The sequence below is a fragment of the Seriola dumerili genome, unplaced genomic scaffold, assembly GCF_002260705.1.
Source record: "Seriola dumerili isolate Sdu_G_001 unplaced genomic scaffold, Sdu_1.0 BDQW01000025.1, whole genome shotgun sequence".
Classification (NCBI taxonomy): Eukaryota; Metazoa; Chordata; class Actinopteri; order Carangiformes; family Carangidae; genus Seriola; species Seriola dumerili.
The window spans coordinates 18,046,784-18,064,681 of record NW_019174280.1 but is presented as its reverse complement, the minus strand read 5'-3'; the positions used below and the strand labels follow the sequence as shown (position 1 = coordinate 18,064,681).

Here is a 17,898-nt window from a genome sequence, read left to right as displayed (position 1 = left end):
CTCACAGTCTCCCACACAGTCTTCCCTTCTCAGCCACATTTTCCTTTTCTCTCACTCTGGGTTTTCTGGGGCTTTGGGCAGGAGATTTCGAATAGCAGTCTCCCCTCATCCTCCTCCTCTCCTCTCCTTCCTCTCCGTGGCCGCTCAGCTGAGTTCCTGACATACCAGACAGGGCAAACAGTCTCAGATGGCCATTCCAGGGACTTAATGAAAGGAAAAGGGAGATGAGAGGGGAGGTGGGGAGCAGCGAAAACAGGGAGGTATAGGACATGGAAATGAAATGCATGCTTTAAGGAAAAGGCAGCAAGTACACATAGCCTCCACGCTATAGTAAAGTCATTAATACTTATTATGAACATCATTTGGACACATAACTCTGTTTTGAGGTAATAAAGAAAGCAGCAGACGACTCATTTGAAGTACATTATACAGAAACCAAAAAGATTACTTTAGCAAGAGGAAAAAGGAGGCGAATGGAACTAACTCAGACAAAAACAGACTAAATTTATTAGTGGGAAAGGTGTCAGTGTCCTGAGATATGATATATATACCAGTCAAGGATTTTGTATTTTTATGTGTTCCCATATTTGAGTAAGCAAACGGCATTTAGCTTTATATCGAACATTATCTATGTTGCCAAATCTGGCTGCCACTATTTTTTTTTTTCTTAACTTTTAAATCTTAATGACATTAAACCTTCAAGCTTTGGATGTTTGGATGTTGATTTACTGTGCAATAAAACACTGAATTTAAGCCATATGATCTGTAATGTCTGAGGAGAAACACCCAGCAGCCTAAATTTGCCAAATTGTTGGCCCATCTGGAACAACTGATTTGTTAACCATTAATCCTTTTCTTCTCTCCTCCCACTTTTCCTCTTTTCCCCTCTCATTTTTTCTTCCTGGTCTACTTCTCCCCATGTAGTGTGGCGGTCACTCGTTCCAAAGACGTGCCCTCATTCGGCCCCCCAATCCCAGAGGGTGTCACCTTCCCCAAGTCCTCTGTGTTCCGGGACTTCCTGCTGGCCAAGGTCATTAATGCAGAAAATGCTGCTCACAAGTCACACAAGTTCCGTGCCATGGCCACCCGAACACGCCAGGAGTACTTGCGTGACCTGGCTGAGCGCCACACCACCAGCACGCCCATTGACCCCTCTGGAAAGTTTCCTTTCATCTCACTGGCCCACAAGAAGAAAGAGAAGAGCCGGCCGTACGGAGGGGCAGAGCTACGCAGCCTGGGGGCGGTGACCTGGCTGGTCCATGCTGAGGATCATGGGACTGGAGGGGAACTGGAGGGTCTTCTGGCCATGTCCAATGACTTTCTCATCCTGTTGGACCAAGATGCCAAGGCTGTGGTGTTCAACTGTGCCACAAAAGACGTGATTGGCTGGACGCTGAGCAGCCCTGCGTCTTTGCGGATTTTCTATGAGCGGGGAGAAAGTGCGTCTCTGAGGAGTATCAGTAATAACACTGAGGATTTCAAAGAAGTGGTCAAACGTCTAGAGGTTAGAAGACACACCGATACATTACATTTGTGATAAGACTGATGGTAGTGTGCTCGGCATGCTTAGATAATGAAATTATAAAACCTGTTCTCACTTGTAACTTTCTGCTTTATTTTCATAATTGTATCAGTAATTGACATTTGCTGGGCTTTTTGCTCTCTGCTGGGCCACTTCACATTCAAAATCAAATTAGGTCTGTTGGTGCCAAGTTTATTTGCCAAGAGAACTGAAATAATTTACCCTATTACCAAATGGGTGGCACCACTTATGCTGCAAAATTGTACCAGACTCCATGTGGTAGTTAGAGGACACTGGATGAGACAAAAAACAATGGCTAAAGGTGACAAACATTCATTCACATAGAGCAGGCAAGTACTGAGAAAGCAGATCAATGGACATAAATGCTGCTGGCTACCATTGATCATTTACCTGGCCCACTCACAGTCTCTCCTACTATTCACTGTTGGCTGTCAGTCTGCCAAAATGACAACATTTTTGTGTCTACATGCCAAAGCTGCTGTCTCATTACTGGTCTCAGCTTATTGAGGGAGTTTCAGAAACACCTCTGGACAACATACTCCTAATGGCTCATACACCTACACATACAGCGAAGTGGTGATAGCTCTTCCTTAGCTGTTTCCATGGAAACTGGTTAGAAAAAAAGGTGTTTTCTTATGTCATCATCAGTGCTTTAGAATACTTTCATTTCCCCAGTCTCCCCCTACCTTCAAACTGTGCGTGTGTGTGTGTGTGTGTGTGTGTGTGTGTGTGTGTGTGTGTGTGTGTGTGTGTGTGTGTGTGTGCATGCATGTGTGTGATGGCTTTTATCATGTATTTATGTAACCTGGATTGAGTCCACCATCTTTGATTTGCACACATGCATACAAACATACTTGAACAAACACACATCATTACTTGGCTCAGGACTCAGAAGTGTATCACTTTCATGTTGCATTTTATGCATCTGGCGTTAATCTTCAATCATTTGGACTACTTCAGTGCCAGAGAGAGGAAGAGAAGTGGCCTTGGGCGACTTGCTTTATGGAACTTGTCTCTTTCTCTCTCACTCCCTCTCCCTCTGTGTAAGTCTCTGTCTCTCTATCTCTCTTGCTCATGCTCTTCCTTTTGCTCTTTTTTTTTTTTCTCCTCTTGTTTACTGTTTATCGTTCCCTTTTTTCTTATACTCTCTTCCTCTCCCACGCACACATTCAGAAACATCAGAGAGCATCATAACAATTCCTATCAGGTGCCAGTCTGCAGCATGATTTATTCACGCTTCCCTGTGAAGGTTGGCTTCTATAGAGCAGTTTGCTAACGTCCTGTTCAGACATAAAAATGCAAGGCACCTTGAAGATGCCAGGCGTATCACTAGAGAGAGGGAGGGACGGATCACCTGTGACTGATCACAGTGAAAAAGTAGTAGAGATAGAGGACTGTTTTTTCGTCGGCAGCCTTTTGCATTTTGACAAGTATGCAAGCTGTGTCTCCATTAAAACAATTTTCAACTTTTTCACCGGGCACTCTTTGAGAAAGAATAGCGTCCGCTTTGCAGCGCTCCCCCACCCTTTCCTGAATGCTAAGAGTCACATCCTTCCATGAAAAAACATGAAGTTCAAAAACGGGTCTCCTGAGCAACGCATCTCTGTGTGAACACAGCCTTAAGTGTCACAGCAAAAAAAACACATCTGCTTTCATTCCTGTCATCTGTCAAGTGTATGAATGTACGTGCACGTACATCTAGTGAGAGGTGTGCCACTTATATTGAAGCACTAATTCATCTTTATTTATGGCCATAAATCTCTAACGGATCACTTGAGTTGTTTAAAATAAATCTCTTCTTCAGCCTAAGAGGAAGCATGTGAACATATGCACTGAACATGTACATACACGCACGCCAAACCGCAACCACTTGTACGCACAGTGTTTGGTTGTTGTGAAAATTTGACTGACGTTGTGGAAGATGAGATGAATTTACCTCAATTTTTTTTTCTCTCTGTACTTCCCTTTTTTTCCTTTACCCCCCCTTCTAACCCCTTTTTGCTCTTTGTCATCATCTCTCCTCTCATCATTACTGTCACTCCTTCTCTCATACTCTCATTGTGCAATACTCTCTGCCCTTCCGATGTCCAGCTCCTGACTAAAGGCTGTGAGACATCAGAGATGACACTTCGTCGAAATGGCCTGGGGCAGCTTGGCTTCCACGTGAACTATGAAGGCATCGTGGCTGAGGTATCCCTCTGTACAATACCCAAATGTTCCTCTGAAAATGTACTCTAAAACGATCGAGTAAATCATTGGGGTAGCACGTGCTTACATAGAACATCTGAATATGCTTTATTAGTTGTAGTCTACTTATTAATGTGATGAATCTGTGAAAACAATTTTTTTTTTTTTATTGAATTAGTTCTTGATCTGTATCTTTGAAGCTGCTTTATCTCCGGTTTATTAGAGAAATCTTTACACCATTGCTCTCCCTCATATTAGACATGTGATTGGATCATAAGAGTGTAGCTGCCAGGCTGTGGATGTCATTTGCTTGCATGCGTTGTTGTGCAGTGTCTTATATTAGATGTGCTAGTATCACACAGTCACACAACAGCAGAAACAAATGCCAATTTATTTATTTTTTCAATGGAAAAAACTACTTTTAAATAAACCAGGAGTTGGCATATGTGGACAGTTTGGCTTTCCATCTTATTACTGTTTGGAGAATTATGCATCTTACCACTTCAGCTGTAATGCAATCAAATTTTGTTACTATAGGTGGAGCCGTACGGCTACGCCTGGCAGGCAGGACTGCGGCAGGGAAGCCGATTGGTAGAAATCTGCAAAGTTGCTGTAGCAACACTGACCCATGAGCAGATGATCGACCTCCTGCGGACCTCAGTGACAGTGCGTGTTGTTATCATCCCACCACATGATGACGCCACTCCACGCAGGTAGGTGGGATGGTACTTATATAAGGCACTTATTTAATATTACTATTTTCCAGAGGTGGTAAACAGATGAGCTCTTCTTTTGTTCCGTGGTATGCACTCTGTCATCAGGATTCACATTATTTAAAGAGACAATAATATTTTAAACCTTTGAAATCCCTGTGAGACAAACGGAGTCTAACTAAACATCTTTGGTCCCTCTCTACAGAGGCTGTTCAGAGCTCTATCGAATGCCTGTGTCAGAATACAAGGGCAGCAGCAGCGATAGTGGCTCCTTCGAATACAAGTTCCCCTTCCGTAGCAACAACAACAAATGGCAGAGGACGTCCAGCAGCCCTCAGCAGTCACTGACTGCCTCGCCACAGCCCCACACGCCCAACCGCGCTATCAGCCTGGGTAGTTCTGTGGGGAAGACGCTGTCAGCTGAGAGGCTGGAGAGAGGCGCCGTCATCCCACGCAGCGTCAGCAGTGATGGTCGACCCCTGGACACCAAAAGGTTTGAACCTGTCCACTTTTTAAATATGGATCAGTGGAAAATCACATTTATAGTAGGGGGGAGGGTGGGAAAGGTTTCCAAAAGAGAATACAAACTGGAAAATATGGATTTTGAAGGCCAGAACTCTCGCAGCTGGTGAAGTAATCATTGAGTCATTGGTATTTTGACAGTTTTCTTTTTTTTCATGCGAAATAATGAATATTTGCAGCTTCTATTTTCACCTCTAAGACTCAGGTGAAATGAGATTCTGCATGCTAGTGTATTGACAAACCTCATAAAAGGCAGCTGGTGGGTATATAGCAGAAACTTTTAAGTATTCACAACATTTTTTTTTTCTCCAGAATATGTGGGAACTGGGATCACAAAGTAGCAATCAATGGAATTTCCTCTGAAGGGAAAAACTTTTAACTTTTACAATGCTTTGCTTTGTTTATTTCATCTTCCTTTAGCTCCTCCATTTCCATGCGCCTGTAAATCCTCACAGTTCCTGTGTGTATGTGTCATTGTATGTATACCAGGATGTCTCCGGGCAGTGAAAGCTACAGCCTGGCCTCCTCCCTGGCGTTGGGTCGCTCCCCTCACAATCGGAGCTCTCCAAGCAACTTGTCTTGTTCCAGTGACGCCTCCGGAAGCTCTGCTCATTGGAGACAGAAGTCCATGCCTGAGCAGTAAGGAAGAGGAGGGAGGGGGGTTGTGTTTGTCTGTGGGCTAGTGTCGGATTATTTTTTATGCAGATTTTGATGTATCATATAAAAAATAAAAAAAAAGCAAAAAAGGTCCCCCAGTTTCACAAAAAGGTTTCCTGCTGGCTCGAGGCTCTTATTTTTCTTATTCTTAACCATAGAATGTTTATTACATGTCTGTTTTTTCTCAGTAGCTGATGCATTATAATGCAATGGTACTTGTCAGTTTTCATCTTTCGAAAGACTGAACTCATCTTGTGAGACTATTTTCAGTGTTGCCCTCTGCATTTAAGAAGCTGATTTATTCATTTCAACCCAGAAAGTTAAATTTGCATATTCATATTTTATTATTTGCAATATAGCAAAAGCTGGCTTGAAATGTATTAATTTGACAGTTGTTTCGGTGTATGACAGGGTAGGAGAGTGAGGTGCTAGAATTTGTGTATTTGTCTCTGGGAAACGTCTTTTTTTTTTTTTTTTTTTCTTTCTTTTACATCCACCCACTACAGCCTGTGGGAAAATCTATTATGTTTCAAAGGCTGTTATTCTATCTTTTCTTGCTCTGCATTTTTAATAAGAGGAGACACTGATTTTAAGCTAATAAGCTTATTTTAAAAACAAAGAATTCTTTCTGATTCTGGGCATGTGTGCTCATATACCAGGTTTGCAGGCAGCCGCCATTCTCCCATGTCTGCGGAGAGACGAGAGGTGGTCGGAGACGGCGGGTGCAGTGGGAAGTCCACTCCCAATTGGTCAAGAATGGAGGAAGGGGGAGGAGCAGAACGAGGGTCAACAGGTGAATATATCTTCTGTTGAAATAGTGGAGCTAATACAGAAAACTTGGTAAGAAAGGAATGTGCAGTGGATTAATACTGCAAGTAGATTCTATTTTTTTCAGAAATGTAAATATATTTACTCGTGCTGGTTTTATAAACATCATCTATTGTGTGTGTATGTTGTTATACATGGGAGGAATGTAAGGATGCTTGACTCTTGAATAGCGAGGGAGGGAGTAACAGTGCAGGAAGGAAATCATCCAAATATATATTCATATTACTAAAACTTTTGAGATGACAGGTATGCAGAAGAGTGTGTGCGCATGGTGTTTGTGTGTGCCTCCTCATTTTTTGCAGCGGCCTCCTCCTTCCAGTGCTGAGATCCGAACTCTGACAGAATCCACACTTCTTCTAAACAGCACTTCTCTTCCCATTCTTTCCCCCCCTGTCATCCTCTTTCTCCTCCTACTCAGCTAGCTCTGAATTATATTGCCTTCACAGAGAAGGTCTTGATGTCTCTGCAAACAGACAAAAAAGGTGGAAAGATGATGAGACAAACAGAAATAGCAAAGAGAGAATTATTGAATGGGGGTGTTCAGTCACTGATCTCAATTACAATATAAAGCCTTGTCTCTTGTCACTCTCTCTCTATTCTCAAGAGAAAGAGAGAAGGGGGCAATTTCTTTGTTTCCTATCAACACAGTTGGCCAAACTACTCTTTGTGTGCCTTTCCTTCTCTCCCTCTCTCCCTCCAGTCTGTTCCTCACTCTCCACTGCCATTTATGTTTGTCTCTTTGTATCTTTGTGTCTTTTTATGCTCTTGTACACTGGCTTTCATTTAATTATGAGTATTCTCCCATAAACTGTTTTTTGGGGAGTTTTCTTCTTGTTTTCCAGCTCAGTCTCAGAAAGCCATAAAGACTACATGCGCCTCTACCGCTCCTCTGATTCCCAGCAGGATGTTGCTTTGGTTGATTGTTGACCAGCCTACTTTCAGCCATGTCCTCAACCTGTTTCTGACCGCCACAATCACAGAGAAGGGCCACCAGTCTTTAATTTTGTGGTTGTTTATAGCACTTAAGTCTTTATTGGTCAGGGCGGAACAATGCATGCTGGGCCAGCTCAGCCTAAGTCAGCCAAGTGTCCAGCCGTACACAGTCCACTTTGCTGTCTCTGTGGTTTAGGGTTCTGTCCTTTTCTCTTCCTCCCATTTTACCCCCTTGACCCGCTAGTCTTCAGCAATGATGATGTGGCCACGCTTTGTCCAGAAATAACACAAGTCATGCAGAGGGCAGGAGACTCACTTTTGCTCTTTTCATCTCTTAATTCTTGTCATACACAAACATTAACTTAGACCTTAATGTAGCCTATGCAGGGTTTTGCATTAACATAATTACTGCATCAAGAATTCCTGTTGCAGCTACCATTTAACACAGCATTTGCTGCCTTTTCTTTAGATACCCTGTGGCAGGTTTATGGTTAATTCATGCATTGGCTGGTGAGATGCAAAAAAATTGCTATCCCATTATTGTACAGCGACTTTTATCTACCTAGCCTACAGGAATGCACACATTAAGCCAAGCTGCTGGGGATTGATGCTTTTGTTTTTGTCGTGAAATGGCAGTCCTTGCATACCAACACATCTGGTTGATCAATCGCATCTCAAAACTCTTAAGAAACAAAACAGTATATCACACACAAGCATGTAGACTAATGTAGAGCATACACAAGCACAAGCACTCAAACAACCAAGCACGCACATGTGCAACCGTCTCTAATTAGTGCAGAGAACCCTGTGGGTCGCTGTGCAGAGAGAACTATGCAGAGTAATGAATATTCTTAGTGAGATATGAGCTGGTTCACTACATTACTAGATTCAGGCCCAGCAGATGTTATGATACCTCCCTTAGCTTTCCCTCTCATGGTGCTGTGGTCATTAGCTGCCTGCTCTGTATGTCTTGTTGCATAACATCTAGACAATTACACAACAGTCCCATTTATACCCCGAGTTTTGCTTCAGGACACATACACACATTCTCTCACGTGGCACAGCTTGCCCAGAACAAACAAATCCAGCAGACACAGCCTGGGGATACATTTCCGTCTGATGTATGTTGCATTTGATGACAAGTGATTTGTGTTTTTGTTTCGAGGAGATGGCAGAGGCAGAATGAAAACTATGTCAGTGTCATGAGCCTCCTGGAAGCAGGCGTGCTGTAGTAGCAAAACACACATAAATGAGCAGAGCGGGGGGGAACAACTTCTCTGTCGAATCATCAACAAGTCATCTGTTTGCACCGCAGGGTCTATGCATGTGTTTGTCATCAGCTGTGTGTATTGGTCTGTTTGTTGCAGAGGCCCCAGTCTCCAAGTCTGGTCAAGGCTACTCTGGAGCTCCTCGCATCCAGAGGCAAGAGCAGGTCATCCACCTGTCCCCGAAGAAGGGCAGCCAGGTCAGAATTCTGACAGTACTGTTTAAACGATTTCTGAATCTCTGTTTGCATATAGTCTTAAAGTTAGCATAGTTAGCATTCTGTTAGCGCAGTTATACTAATACTTTCTGAGTCTGATTTTTTCGAGTTGATATTTTCACTAACATGGAAACCTCTTGCTCTTCCACTGTTTCTGCTCTGGCAGTCCGACGGCCCTTACTCTGGTCACTCCAGCAGTAACACTCTATCCAGCACAGCTTCCAGTGGGGGCCACAGTGACAGTGATAAATGGTATGAACTGGGAGTGGGCGGAGGCTCCGGCGGTGACCAGGGCGATACAGAGCCCAATGGCCTGGGAGGAGGAGGTTATCTCCAGGGGGCGTCGGCCGACAGTGGCATTGACACCAGCTCCTACGGAGCCTCGCACCACGCCCACCCACACTCTCATCATGGCAGCGCCACCTCCCTGCTGGCTCCCAGCGGAAGCAGAGAGAGCAGGGAGCGGTCAGCGTCTCCGTGGCACAGCCCCACGGAGGGAGGCCGCAGGATGCTGGAGAGGTCGCCTGCTGCTGCTGAGTCCCCGGGCCCTCCAGGAGAAAGGAGCCTGGACGGGACAGGCCGAAGCCCACCTACTCATCTCCTAGTTCGAGATAGCAGCACCTACAGTCTGAGTGATGCTGGTTCGCACTCAAGGTCTGTCTTTGTGTACTTGCTGGTCATCTTTCAGTGGTTGTGTGAGAGGGAGGAGGAGTTAGTGTATCTCTGCCAAACATGGAGCAAAAGTATACAAGTTTATCCTTTTAAGGGACTGGTTCCAGATCTGGGGCCGGGACCGTTTAAGGAGTTGGAATATGATTAACAAGTTAAGACAGAAGAAGAAAAAACAATTCTGCTATTTTTATTATTTCTTGAAAAATGCTGTATAGTTTATGTCCCCTCAAAAATGATTCAAATGAAACAGTCAGAGAAGGGATGCTAGTGGCCTGTGATGAGGAGTCACAGGCAAATATTGCTTGCTTTTAAGGGTTAAAAGCAAAAAGATTTTGGTTCACATTCAGTGTTCCTCACCAAAACACAGTGTGTATTGTTGAGGCCTGACAAACAGTTAGCCAACTTCTTACTCAAACACTTGTTACTCATCTTGAAGAACTGTTTACCCTGAAACAAATGCAATCTAGCCTGAGCCTTCGGTAATCAGTGTCTGAAGCAGATGGCAAACAAAATCAATGTGCTGTATTAATAAACAAATAATTTAGGATATTTAGATTTTTTTGTGGGTCTTCTGTGCTCCTGACTTAGCTTTACTCCTTTTTTTTTTTCTTCTTTATGGCTTTCCACCATTACTGTTTACTTATTGCCCTGTCATCGTTGATAGGACAAGCAGCCGACCACTAGCCACACCCGTGCAGCCAATAGCATACGCCCTCAATATGCTGAAATCTAAAGCCAGATGCAGACAAACATGGTGAAACAGCCATAAGAGACACTTCCATCAGCATAAGATAATAAGAAAAACTGCAAATCTAATTTCTCCGAATAAAAGTTGCCTCATACACCTTTAACTGATTTCAGTTTTGCAGTAATTTTTAAATTTAACCTCTTTTACTTTGTCATTTGTCATCTCGGTATTTGCATCCCCTCTGCAACATGTTTCCAATACTCACTACCCAAGCCAATATTTCTTCGCCCAAGAAGAACAAACACTAGACCACTTCCCTTCTCTCTTTCCTGGAAACCAAGCACAGGAGTAATTTCAACTCCCTCTTATCTTTCCACATTAAGATTCAGGAAATGTGGAACACGTGTCCACCTTTTCACAGCTGAACTGGTGTCTAGAGCGGGGAGAACTCCAGTGTACCACTCTTCCCGTGTGAGCAGGTCTTAATTCACCCGCTCAGATAGAATTACAGTTCATGACCTGAGCATCATCTGTCCAGCATTAAAGCTGCATTTGTATTCTGTCATAGTGGTGGAAGGGGAATGAGGCTGCCAGGATTGGCTTGACCGCAGGTGATACCTTGATATAGTTTTCCATCTAACTCAGTGATATATGTCCTCCATGGAAATTCCTAGATGACGGTTTTCAGACCTGGGTGTAAGATATATACAAGCTATATCCTAATCCTCTCTCTCGTCTAAACTTACTTGTTTGTGGTTGCTTACCTTGTTGGGTCCCTCTTTTTCTTTCCTTTGTCCATCAGCGCCAGGCACTCAGGCCACAGCTCCCCCAGAGAGGAGTCATCATCTTCGGCCACCTCTCCTTCATCCCAGTCCTCAGTGTCCCCAGGGCCCAAGAGCTTCTACCCTCGTCAGGGAGCTCAATCCAAGTACCTGATTGGCTGGAGGAAGCCGGGCTCAACCATCAATTCTGTGGACTTTGGAGATACACGCAAGTAAGGATGGATGAAGGCAATGAGGAAGGCCACAATAGGCCTTTAATTCTAGTTCCAAGTCTAATGCTGGAGTTGAAGTGTATATAATTACATAAATATTTTAAATTATATGCTTTTAATTATGCTTGTTGTGTTTTAAGTGCCTTGCTCAATGGCATCAGCAATTCACTTTGTCCAGAGGTTTGACCTTACTGTGTCACTATCTGTGACAGCAGGTACAGCAGTATGTTGAAGTGAGGTTCACCACAGCACTTACTGAAGTCAGTGACACAGTCCTTTATCGCTGCTACTAGTGAAACACCAGAACCCCCTGGGTTGACGTCTGCTTCTGTAAACCTAGCAATCCCTGCAGGGACTGGACAAATGAACACGAGCACTTGTACAATATAATGCAATTAATTCACAATCACAGTAGCACTCAATCAAGTCTAAATTTTATGAAATTTATCATTCTGCATTTATGTTGAGACTGTGTCAGAGGTGATACTGGAATGTTCTAGACCACAGTTTACTGTTGTTATGTCAGACTGCAGTTCGCTTGTCTTCTGTATCCCTACATGTGTACTGGAGTGACAAAACAGTACATTACTGGATTTACAATGATAGTATTTATTGCAGGGCGGCTTTATAAGACTGCATTTGATCCCATTACTTGTCCACCCACAGTACTTCCCTATTGATGTCATTTTGTAGTCATAATATATGTACTACTTGATTACCCCCTTGTGGCTGAAGAGAGTATTACACTAAGGGACTAATAGTGATGCAGTACATGAATGCAGTTGGCCAATGAAAAACTACTGTTGAACTCTACTTTTATTATTTATCCACATTTTTATTTGAATATAGGGACAACACGTTAACTGTGTGTGTGTGTGTGTGTGTGTGTGTGTGTGTGTGTGTGTGTGTGTGTGTGTGTGTGTGTGTGTGTGTGTGTGTGTGTGTGTGTGTAGGAAGTCTCCAGGAGAGAGTGGAGGGGAGGTTGTTCCAACACCTGCAGCCAGGCCCTCTCTGCGGGATATGCACTCGCCCCAGCCTCATGCTAAATCAACTATGGAGGAAGACGTGAAGAGGCACAGTGCCCCAGACAGCCCCCCACCACCGCGCAGACACAAGGAAAAGGTGCCTCTGCAAGCATATAACACGGACAATCTGTTAATGGGGACATATTGTAAAAAAAAAAAAAAAAAAAAAAAATCATTGGACAGTTAACTGTTGCTAACAAAGTTTCTGCAGCTTTTATGTTTCAGTAAAAGAAGAAGAAAAGAGGAGCATCTATTATTATTTAAATGTGGCTAGATAAAGCCTGATTACATTGACTGGAGGGTTTTACTTGGAAACCCCATTAAGTTACCAGCTTTCATGAGACCCATCTTAAATGTAATTCAGCTTACTGTTATTGTTTTAAATTGAGTAAGCAGATATCCCGATGCAGCCTTGAGATTTCCCACACCCACAAGCACTAACACTCCTGGCATCTATACAGATGTTCACTCACAATGTATGGTTTCAGATTTTGTATTTTAGTAATATTACACTTCCTCATCACTTACACCCACAATTCCTGTGCAGCATGGCCAGAAATCGCCACCAGGCCAGCCCCTCAGTCGCCGTCGCTCACTCCATCGCACTCTGTCAGATGAGAGCATCTATCGCGGACAGCGCCTTCCCCCCCTGAGCGACACGGTAGCTGAACCGGCACTCGGCGCCGACGTTCTCTTCAGCTGTTCCACCCTCCCACGTTCACCCACCACCCGCGGGGTGCCCCTTCGACGGCCCTCCTACAAGCTAGGTGTCAAACTCCATGGTAAGAGTTCATTCATTCACTTCCAATGATGTGATATGACACAGCAATTAATTCCGATCCACGTGGTTTGTTTTTGATGATGATAAAAATAAATAAATGACTGAAATAAACTGACAGGGTATGTGATGGATCCAATTTTGTTAAAGCTCCAGATGTGGATCTACTGCCCCCTTTTGATTGGAAATACATTAAGGAAATACAAAATATGTTGAAAATAAACTTTACATTCATTTCTTTCCACAACTCAATAATTTTCTGTTTATAGGTGACCTTTCGGCATCCGACACATCACTGGTGGATTTGGTGGAGCGTCACCGTGGACCCCTCCCTCAGGAGCTGATGCCCCTCCCCTCCTCAGACAGGGACAGCCCTCTAGAGTGGACGCACTTGGTGGATGTGGCCAGTACCTTTGAGAGTGAGAGAAACACACACTATGGTATTAATAATTTCTCCTTTTCTTATTTTTCTTTGCACTAAGGAAGTACTGCACTAAGCACTAGTCCTATGATAGAACTTATATATGATATATATATATATATATATGATATAGACTTTGATCATTTCACTGTTTGTATGTTGCACTATGAATAGACTTATCTGCATTTTCCTGCATTTTTCTATTTATTTTTCTTTTAAATTCTAGATCTGTAGCTTTATGTTTTTTCCTTTTTCATGTTTTTGCCTTTGTCCATTTGTGTCTCCCTCCAGTTCAGAGAAGTTATGTGTTTGGGGATTCAAACCACCGGAGCAGTGGGGCCTCCAGTCCACAGCAGCCTCACATAGAGCTGCAGCCTGTTCCACTGTCTCGGCCGTCATCTAGGTAACATCTACCCTATTAGTACCTTGTGAGAGAGAGAGAGAGAGAGAGAGAGAGCGAGAGTACAATTACAGGCATAGTAGTGATACAGAGAAAAGGCTTAAATGCTTACGCACAAGAAATACACCAGAAACACATTAAGTGGCCTCAGCTTGTTGATTTTGCAGCCAATCTATAGACGGTAAAAGTGAGCCCGCTGCCAACTCAACTGTAAAGCTAATCATGGTAACCTATTGCTAAAAAAAAAACACAGTTGAAATTAATTCAGTGAGTCACATCTCAGTGATATTTTATCTTTATTGATGCCACTTATTCATGTCTTTTTGGGTCACATATTATAAATGGTGTTCATTCATGGTTCTGCAGGGTGTGTCAAAGCCCTGATTAAATATATATATATATTTAATATAATTCTACTATCTAATACCAAGAGTGTTTTAACAATGTGTTATTATTGGTCTCTGTTTGTGTGCGTTCCACAGTGAGGGTCACATAGGGCTGGAGAGGAAGGTCACTAAACTGGAGGCCATGGTGAAGATGCTCCAGGAGGACCTGAAGAAGGTGGGAGAGAAAACACAAACATGACACACATGCACACTGTAGACACATGCACAGTACATAACACACACACACGTGCAGAGAGTTCCAGTTCATTTCCCCGCCGTGAAAATGAAAGGAACATTTTTCTGCATGTAGACCGTACCATTTCTACTCTACAGCATGTTGTGCTAAAAGATTATTTTCTGGCTCTCCTTTTCTGTTCAAGAGAGGATGAAAAATTAAAAAAGCTTTGGTTGATTTGCTTACAGTGGAACAGGGAGCAGGGGCATGTAAATAAATACTTTGTCTTCAATAGAAAACACACAGTCAGCAGTTGAGCACCGCCTCTGTTGTTTGGTTCTGCTCCTCTGATTATCATCGACTCAGATTTCACTGCAGTCCCTCAAACTGTTGTTTTCTTACTTCAAATCACCTGGAAGCAGGGGAACGGTTCAACTCTGCTCTTGTATTCTTATGAGAATCATTTAAACTAATGGACTCAAAGGGTTTCCCATCCACTCATACACTCTTTTTCTAGTTTGTGTCTACATTTCAGTTACTTCCACTGTGTTCCCAGGCAAAAACAACTTTCCGGCATCCGGGCTAACTCTCCAGTCAGCAAGTCTTGCATATTTTATGACGGCACAACCATGCTGCAAATACCACATCCACCTACTCCGGAGTCTCTCTTATAAGCAAATTTAGGGTATTATCCTGCCAGAAGTTATCTGTTTGAAAACCAGCGTGGCTGTGAAGACAGTGAGCAACAAGGTTTATCCAGCTCATGATGTTCAGCTGGTGCTACACTTACCCAGTGTGTACTAAGAAAACACTCCTCACACCATTATACCAGCTCCGGCTTCTACTGCTGACCCCACACTGGATTGATCTATATTAACACCAAATTCTGCTGATAAAATCACCACGAGGGACTGTTTTTAATTCGTCCAGCTTTTGTAGTTCCGTCATCTCGTCTTTAGCTGAGAGGACTGGAAGCTAAAAGGTCATCTGCTGCTACGGCACGCTGTTCCTTTTTAAAGGTTTGAGTTGTTTTTATCTGCTAGTTCAGACTTCGCAGCCAGAGAGTTAACAAGTCTGACCTCTACGCAGTGAAGAGTTTTCACCCACAGAATTTCTGCAGTCTGGTTGTGATTTTTTTCTTATGCAATTCTGATTAAACTTTGAGCTTTCTGTGAAATGCTGGAAAGCGATGAGCCAAATACATATTTTATTTTTAAAGTAGCGATAGATGAATTTGACACCAGGAAAAACTAATATGCTTCACTCTTGCCTCCTGCAACCACCATCAAGCCAGTAGCAGTCACCTTGGAGCTGACAGACTGCATGAAGCAACTCTTTCCAGTTTTCCGAGATTTCTTTAAACTGCGAAATGCCAGTGCCTCAATATTTATGTTTGTGCACCCAACTAAGGATTTACTTTTGTTGTGCTTTTGGCAGATTCGAAATGTCAACTGATAAAATCTGCCCACAAATCCCTTAAGTTCTATCTAGTTGTGACTCACTGTCTGCAGGCCCGAGTTGTTTATGTAAACACCAAACAGAGATTATTAGAGACAGACAGTATTGTGTTTATTTTCCTTATTTTGTTGTAGTAAAACATTTGTTTTAATGCATTTTGATAAGTAGTTTTAATTCATTCATGCTGCTCTATGTTTCACAGGAGCGTGAAGAAAAGGTGCGGCTTCAGACTCAGATCAAAAGGCTGTGGGAAGACAACCAGAGACTGCAGGAGGAGTCCCAGACCTCTGCTGCCAAGCTCAAGAAGTTCACAGAGTGGGTCTTCAACACCATCGACATGAACTGACACACCCCTGCACATTTTAACTCGAACACACGCACGCACACAACTCAATACATCAGCACACACAGTCTGGACGGATACGCAGAGGGAGGGGGGTGTCGACACTGTCAAGAAATTGTGCGCAAGAAAAGTGGAGACCTGTTGTTAAGACCCATTTAGTCTGATGCTGAACCCTCCCACTTTCTTCCATTGGCTTCAAATATCAGGGGGTGTTATTGCCAGTCAGTCGCAAATCTCCACAGACCCCTCTGTTAAACTTCTCAGGATGAGAGTCAAGAAAAATTGGCGTCGTTTATCAGATTATGAAGGACTGACCTCTGCTCTCCTGTGGGACCACGAGAGCGTTGCTGAATTGACCTTCCTCTCATCTCGCTGTGCCAAAATCCTTTTTTCGCAAAATTGCTAACAAAGAGAAAGCTCTCCTCCTCCCTCCCTTTTTCTGAAGTCGACTTTGCCTCTTCCGTTTATTCCAGAGGTGAACGTAAATAATCTCCTCACCCCCCTGCCACGTTCTCCCAGTGGACCTGCTTCTCTTTTTTAAGACGACTTTCAATAGATATCTGGCCTCTTTTGTTTCCTCATTGTTTTTGTTTTTTTTTGTTTGTTTTTTTTCCAAATGTTGCCCAGCTTCCCTGAAAGGTGACTTAAGTGTTTTGTGCCAAATCAAACCCACCACAGCAGAGGGGTAGCAGAGACAATCCAGGTGACTTGTAAGTGGAAGTCTCTGAAATGCCACGCAAAGTCAGACACGCAGCAAATCTGCCAGCCACTGAGCGTTAGCTCTAACACAAACTAACACACTCATAATAAATCTAAAGCCACAAGCCCACAGGGACACAGGAGAAGATTTAATTTCCTTCACATGTTAAATGGAGAGTAAAGAGGTCTGTGTTTCCTCTCCTCAAAGCTTAAACCTCTCTGAACGGTCATTGCGGCTGTTTGTCTGTCAGCCAATGAGACGTAGGCAGGTCGATCTGCCTCTGCACCAGAGGAAAATCTGGATTTGTACAGCTATTTTTTTTTCTTTTTCTTTTTTTTCCATTTCTTCTCCTCTGTGTCACTCAGATCTGGATTACAAGATTCTGTTTGTCTCAACAGCACAAGCCAACACTTGACAGAGGAGTATATTTAAAAGCCATCGGCATGTGGTGCCATAAAACAAGACTGATATCCAGAGTGCTTTGGTCCATTGTATGTGTCTTAAAAGCAATAGGAAGAAGTCAGGACTCCTGTATTTCTCTCAACAAAAAAAATGGAGAGTTTGCTCTGGGAAGAAGTTTGATGTGGGAAAAGATGTTTTAAAGGTAAAACTTGTAAGACGACAGTCTCTGCTGCACAAGAACCTCCATCTTTTTCCACTGAACATCACGCTCTGGGGGAAATAAGAAAGAGAGGACTCCACTCATCATGCCACTGTCTGGAATACAGAGAGCCAGCTGATAATAAATGACAGAGACATTTTGGGAGGGAAAAATTAAGGGTTTTCCCAGGTTAATTTATTTCCTTGTATTATAATTCCAATAAATAAGTTGTTCTATTCGTACAGTACAACTGACATCAGTGTTGAGTTCCTCAAGAAAAAGGTCACTAGCTATATTATTTAAATGGCTTTCTTTCTTAATTCTGGCTAAAGCCTGACTATATGCTTTTTATTCTGTATTATGTTGTATTTTGTGATGCCCAAGCCTGCTG

At 43.1% G+C, this 17,898-nt stretch overlaps 1 protein-coding gene across 1 annotated transcript in view; it reads left to right on the top strand.

Moving 5' to 3' along the window:
* Window positions 1-16,781, top strand: part of LOC111216330 (signal-induced proliferation-associated 1-like protein 1) — a 29,088-nt gene extending 12,307 nt beyond the window's left edge. Inside the window, exons 9-23 of the mRNA XM_022737830.1 lie at window positions 925-1,504; window positions 3,635-3,733; window positions 4,268-4,443; window positions 4,649-4,936; window positions 5,455-5,604; window positions 6,282-6,415; window positions 8,751-8,848; window positions 9,033-9,520; window positions 11,029-11,220; window positions 12,174-12,342; window positions 12,802-13,027; window positions 13,293-13,463; window positions 13,736-13,847; window positions 14,327-14,405; window positions 16,066-16,781. Coding sequence (XP_022593551.1) covers window positions 925-1,504; window positions 3,635-3,733; window positions 4,268-4,443; window positions 4,649-4,936; window positions 5,455-5,604; window positions 6,282-6,415; window positions 8,751-8,848; window positions 9,033-9,520; window positions 11,029-11,220; window positions 12,174-12,342; window positions 12,802-13,027; window positions 13,293-13,463; window positions 13,736-13,847; window positions 14,327-14,405; window positions 16,066-16,209 — 3,106 coding nt within the window. The 3' untranslated portion in view covers window positions 16,210-16,781. The remainder of the gene's footprint in view (window positions 1-924; window positions 1,505-3,634; window positions 3,734-4,267; window positions 4,444-4,648; window positions 4,937-5,454; window positions 5,605-6,281; window positions 6,416-8,750; window positions 8,849-9,032; window positions 9,521-11,028; window positions 11,221-12,173; window positions 12,343-12,801; window positions 13,028-13,292; window positions 13,464-13,735; window positions 13,848-14,326; window positions 14,406-16,065) is intronic.
* The last annotated feature ends 1,117 nt before the right edge of the window (window positions 16,782-17,898 follow it).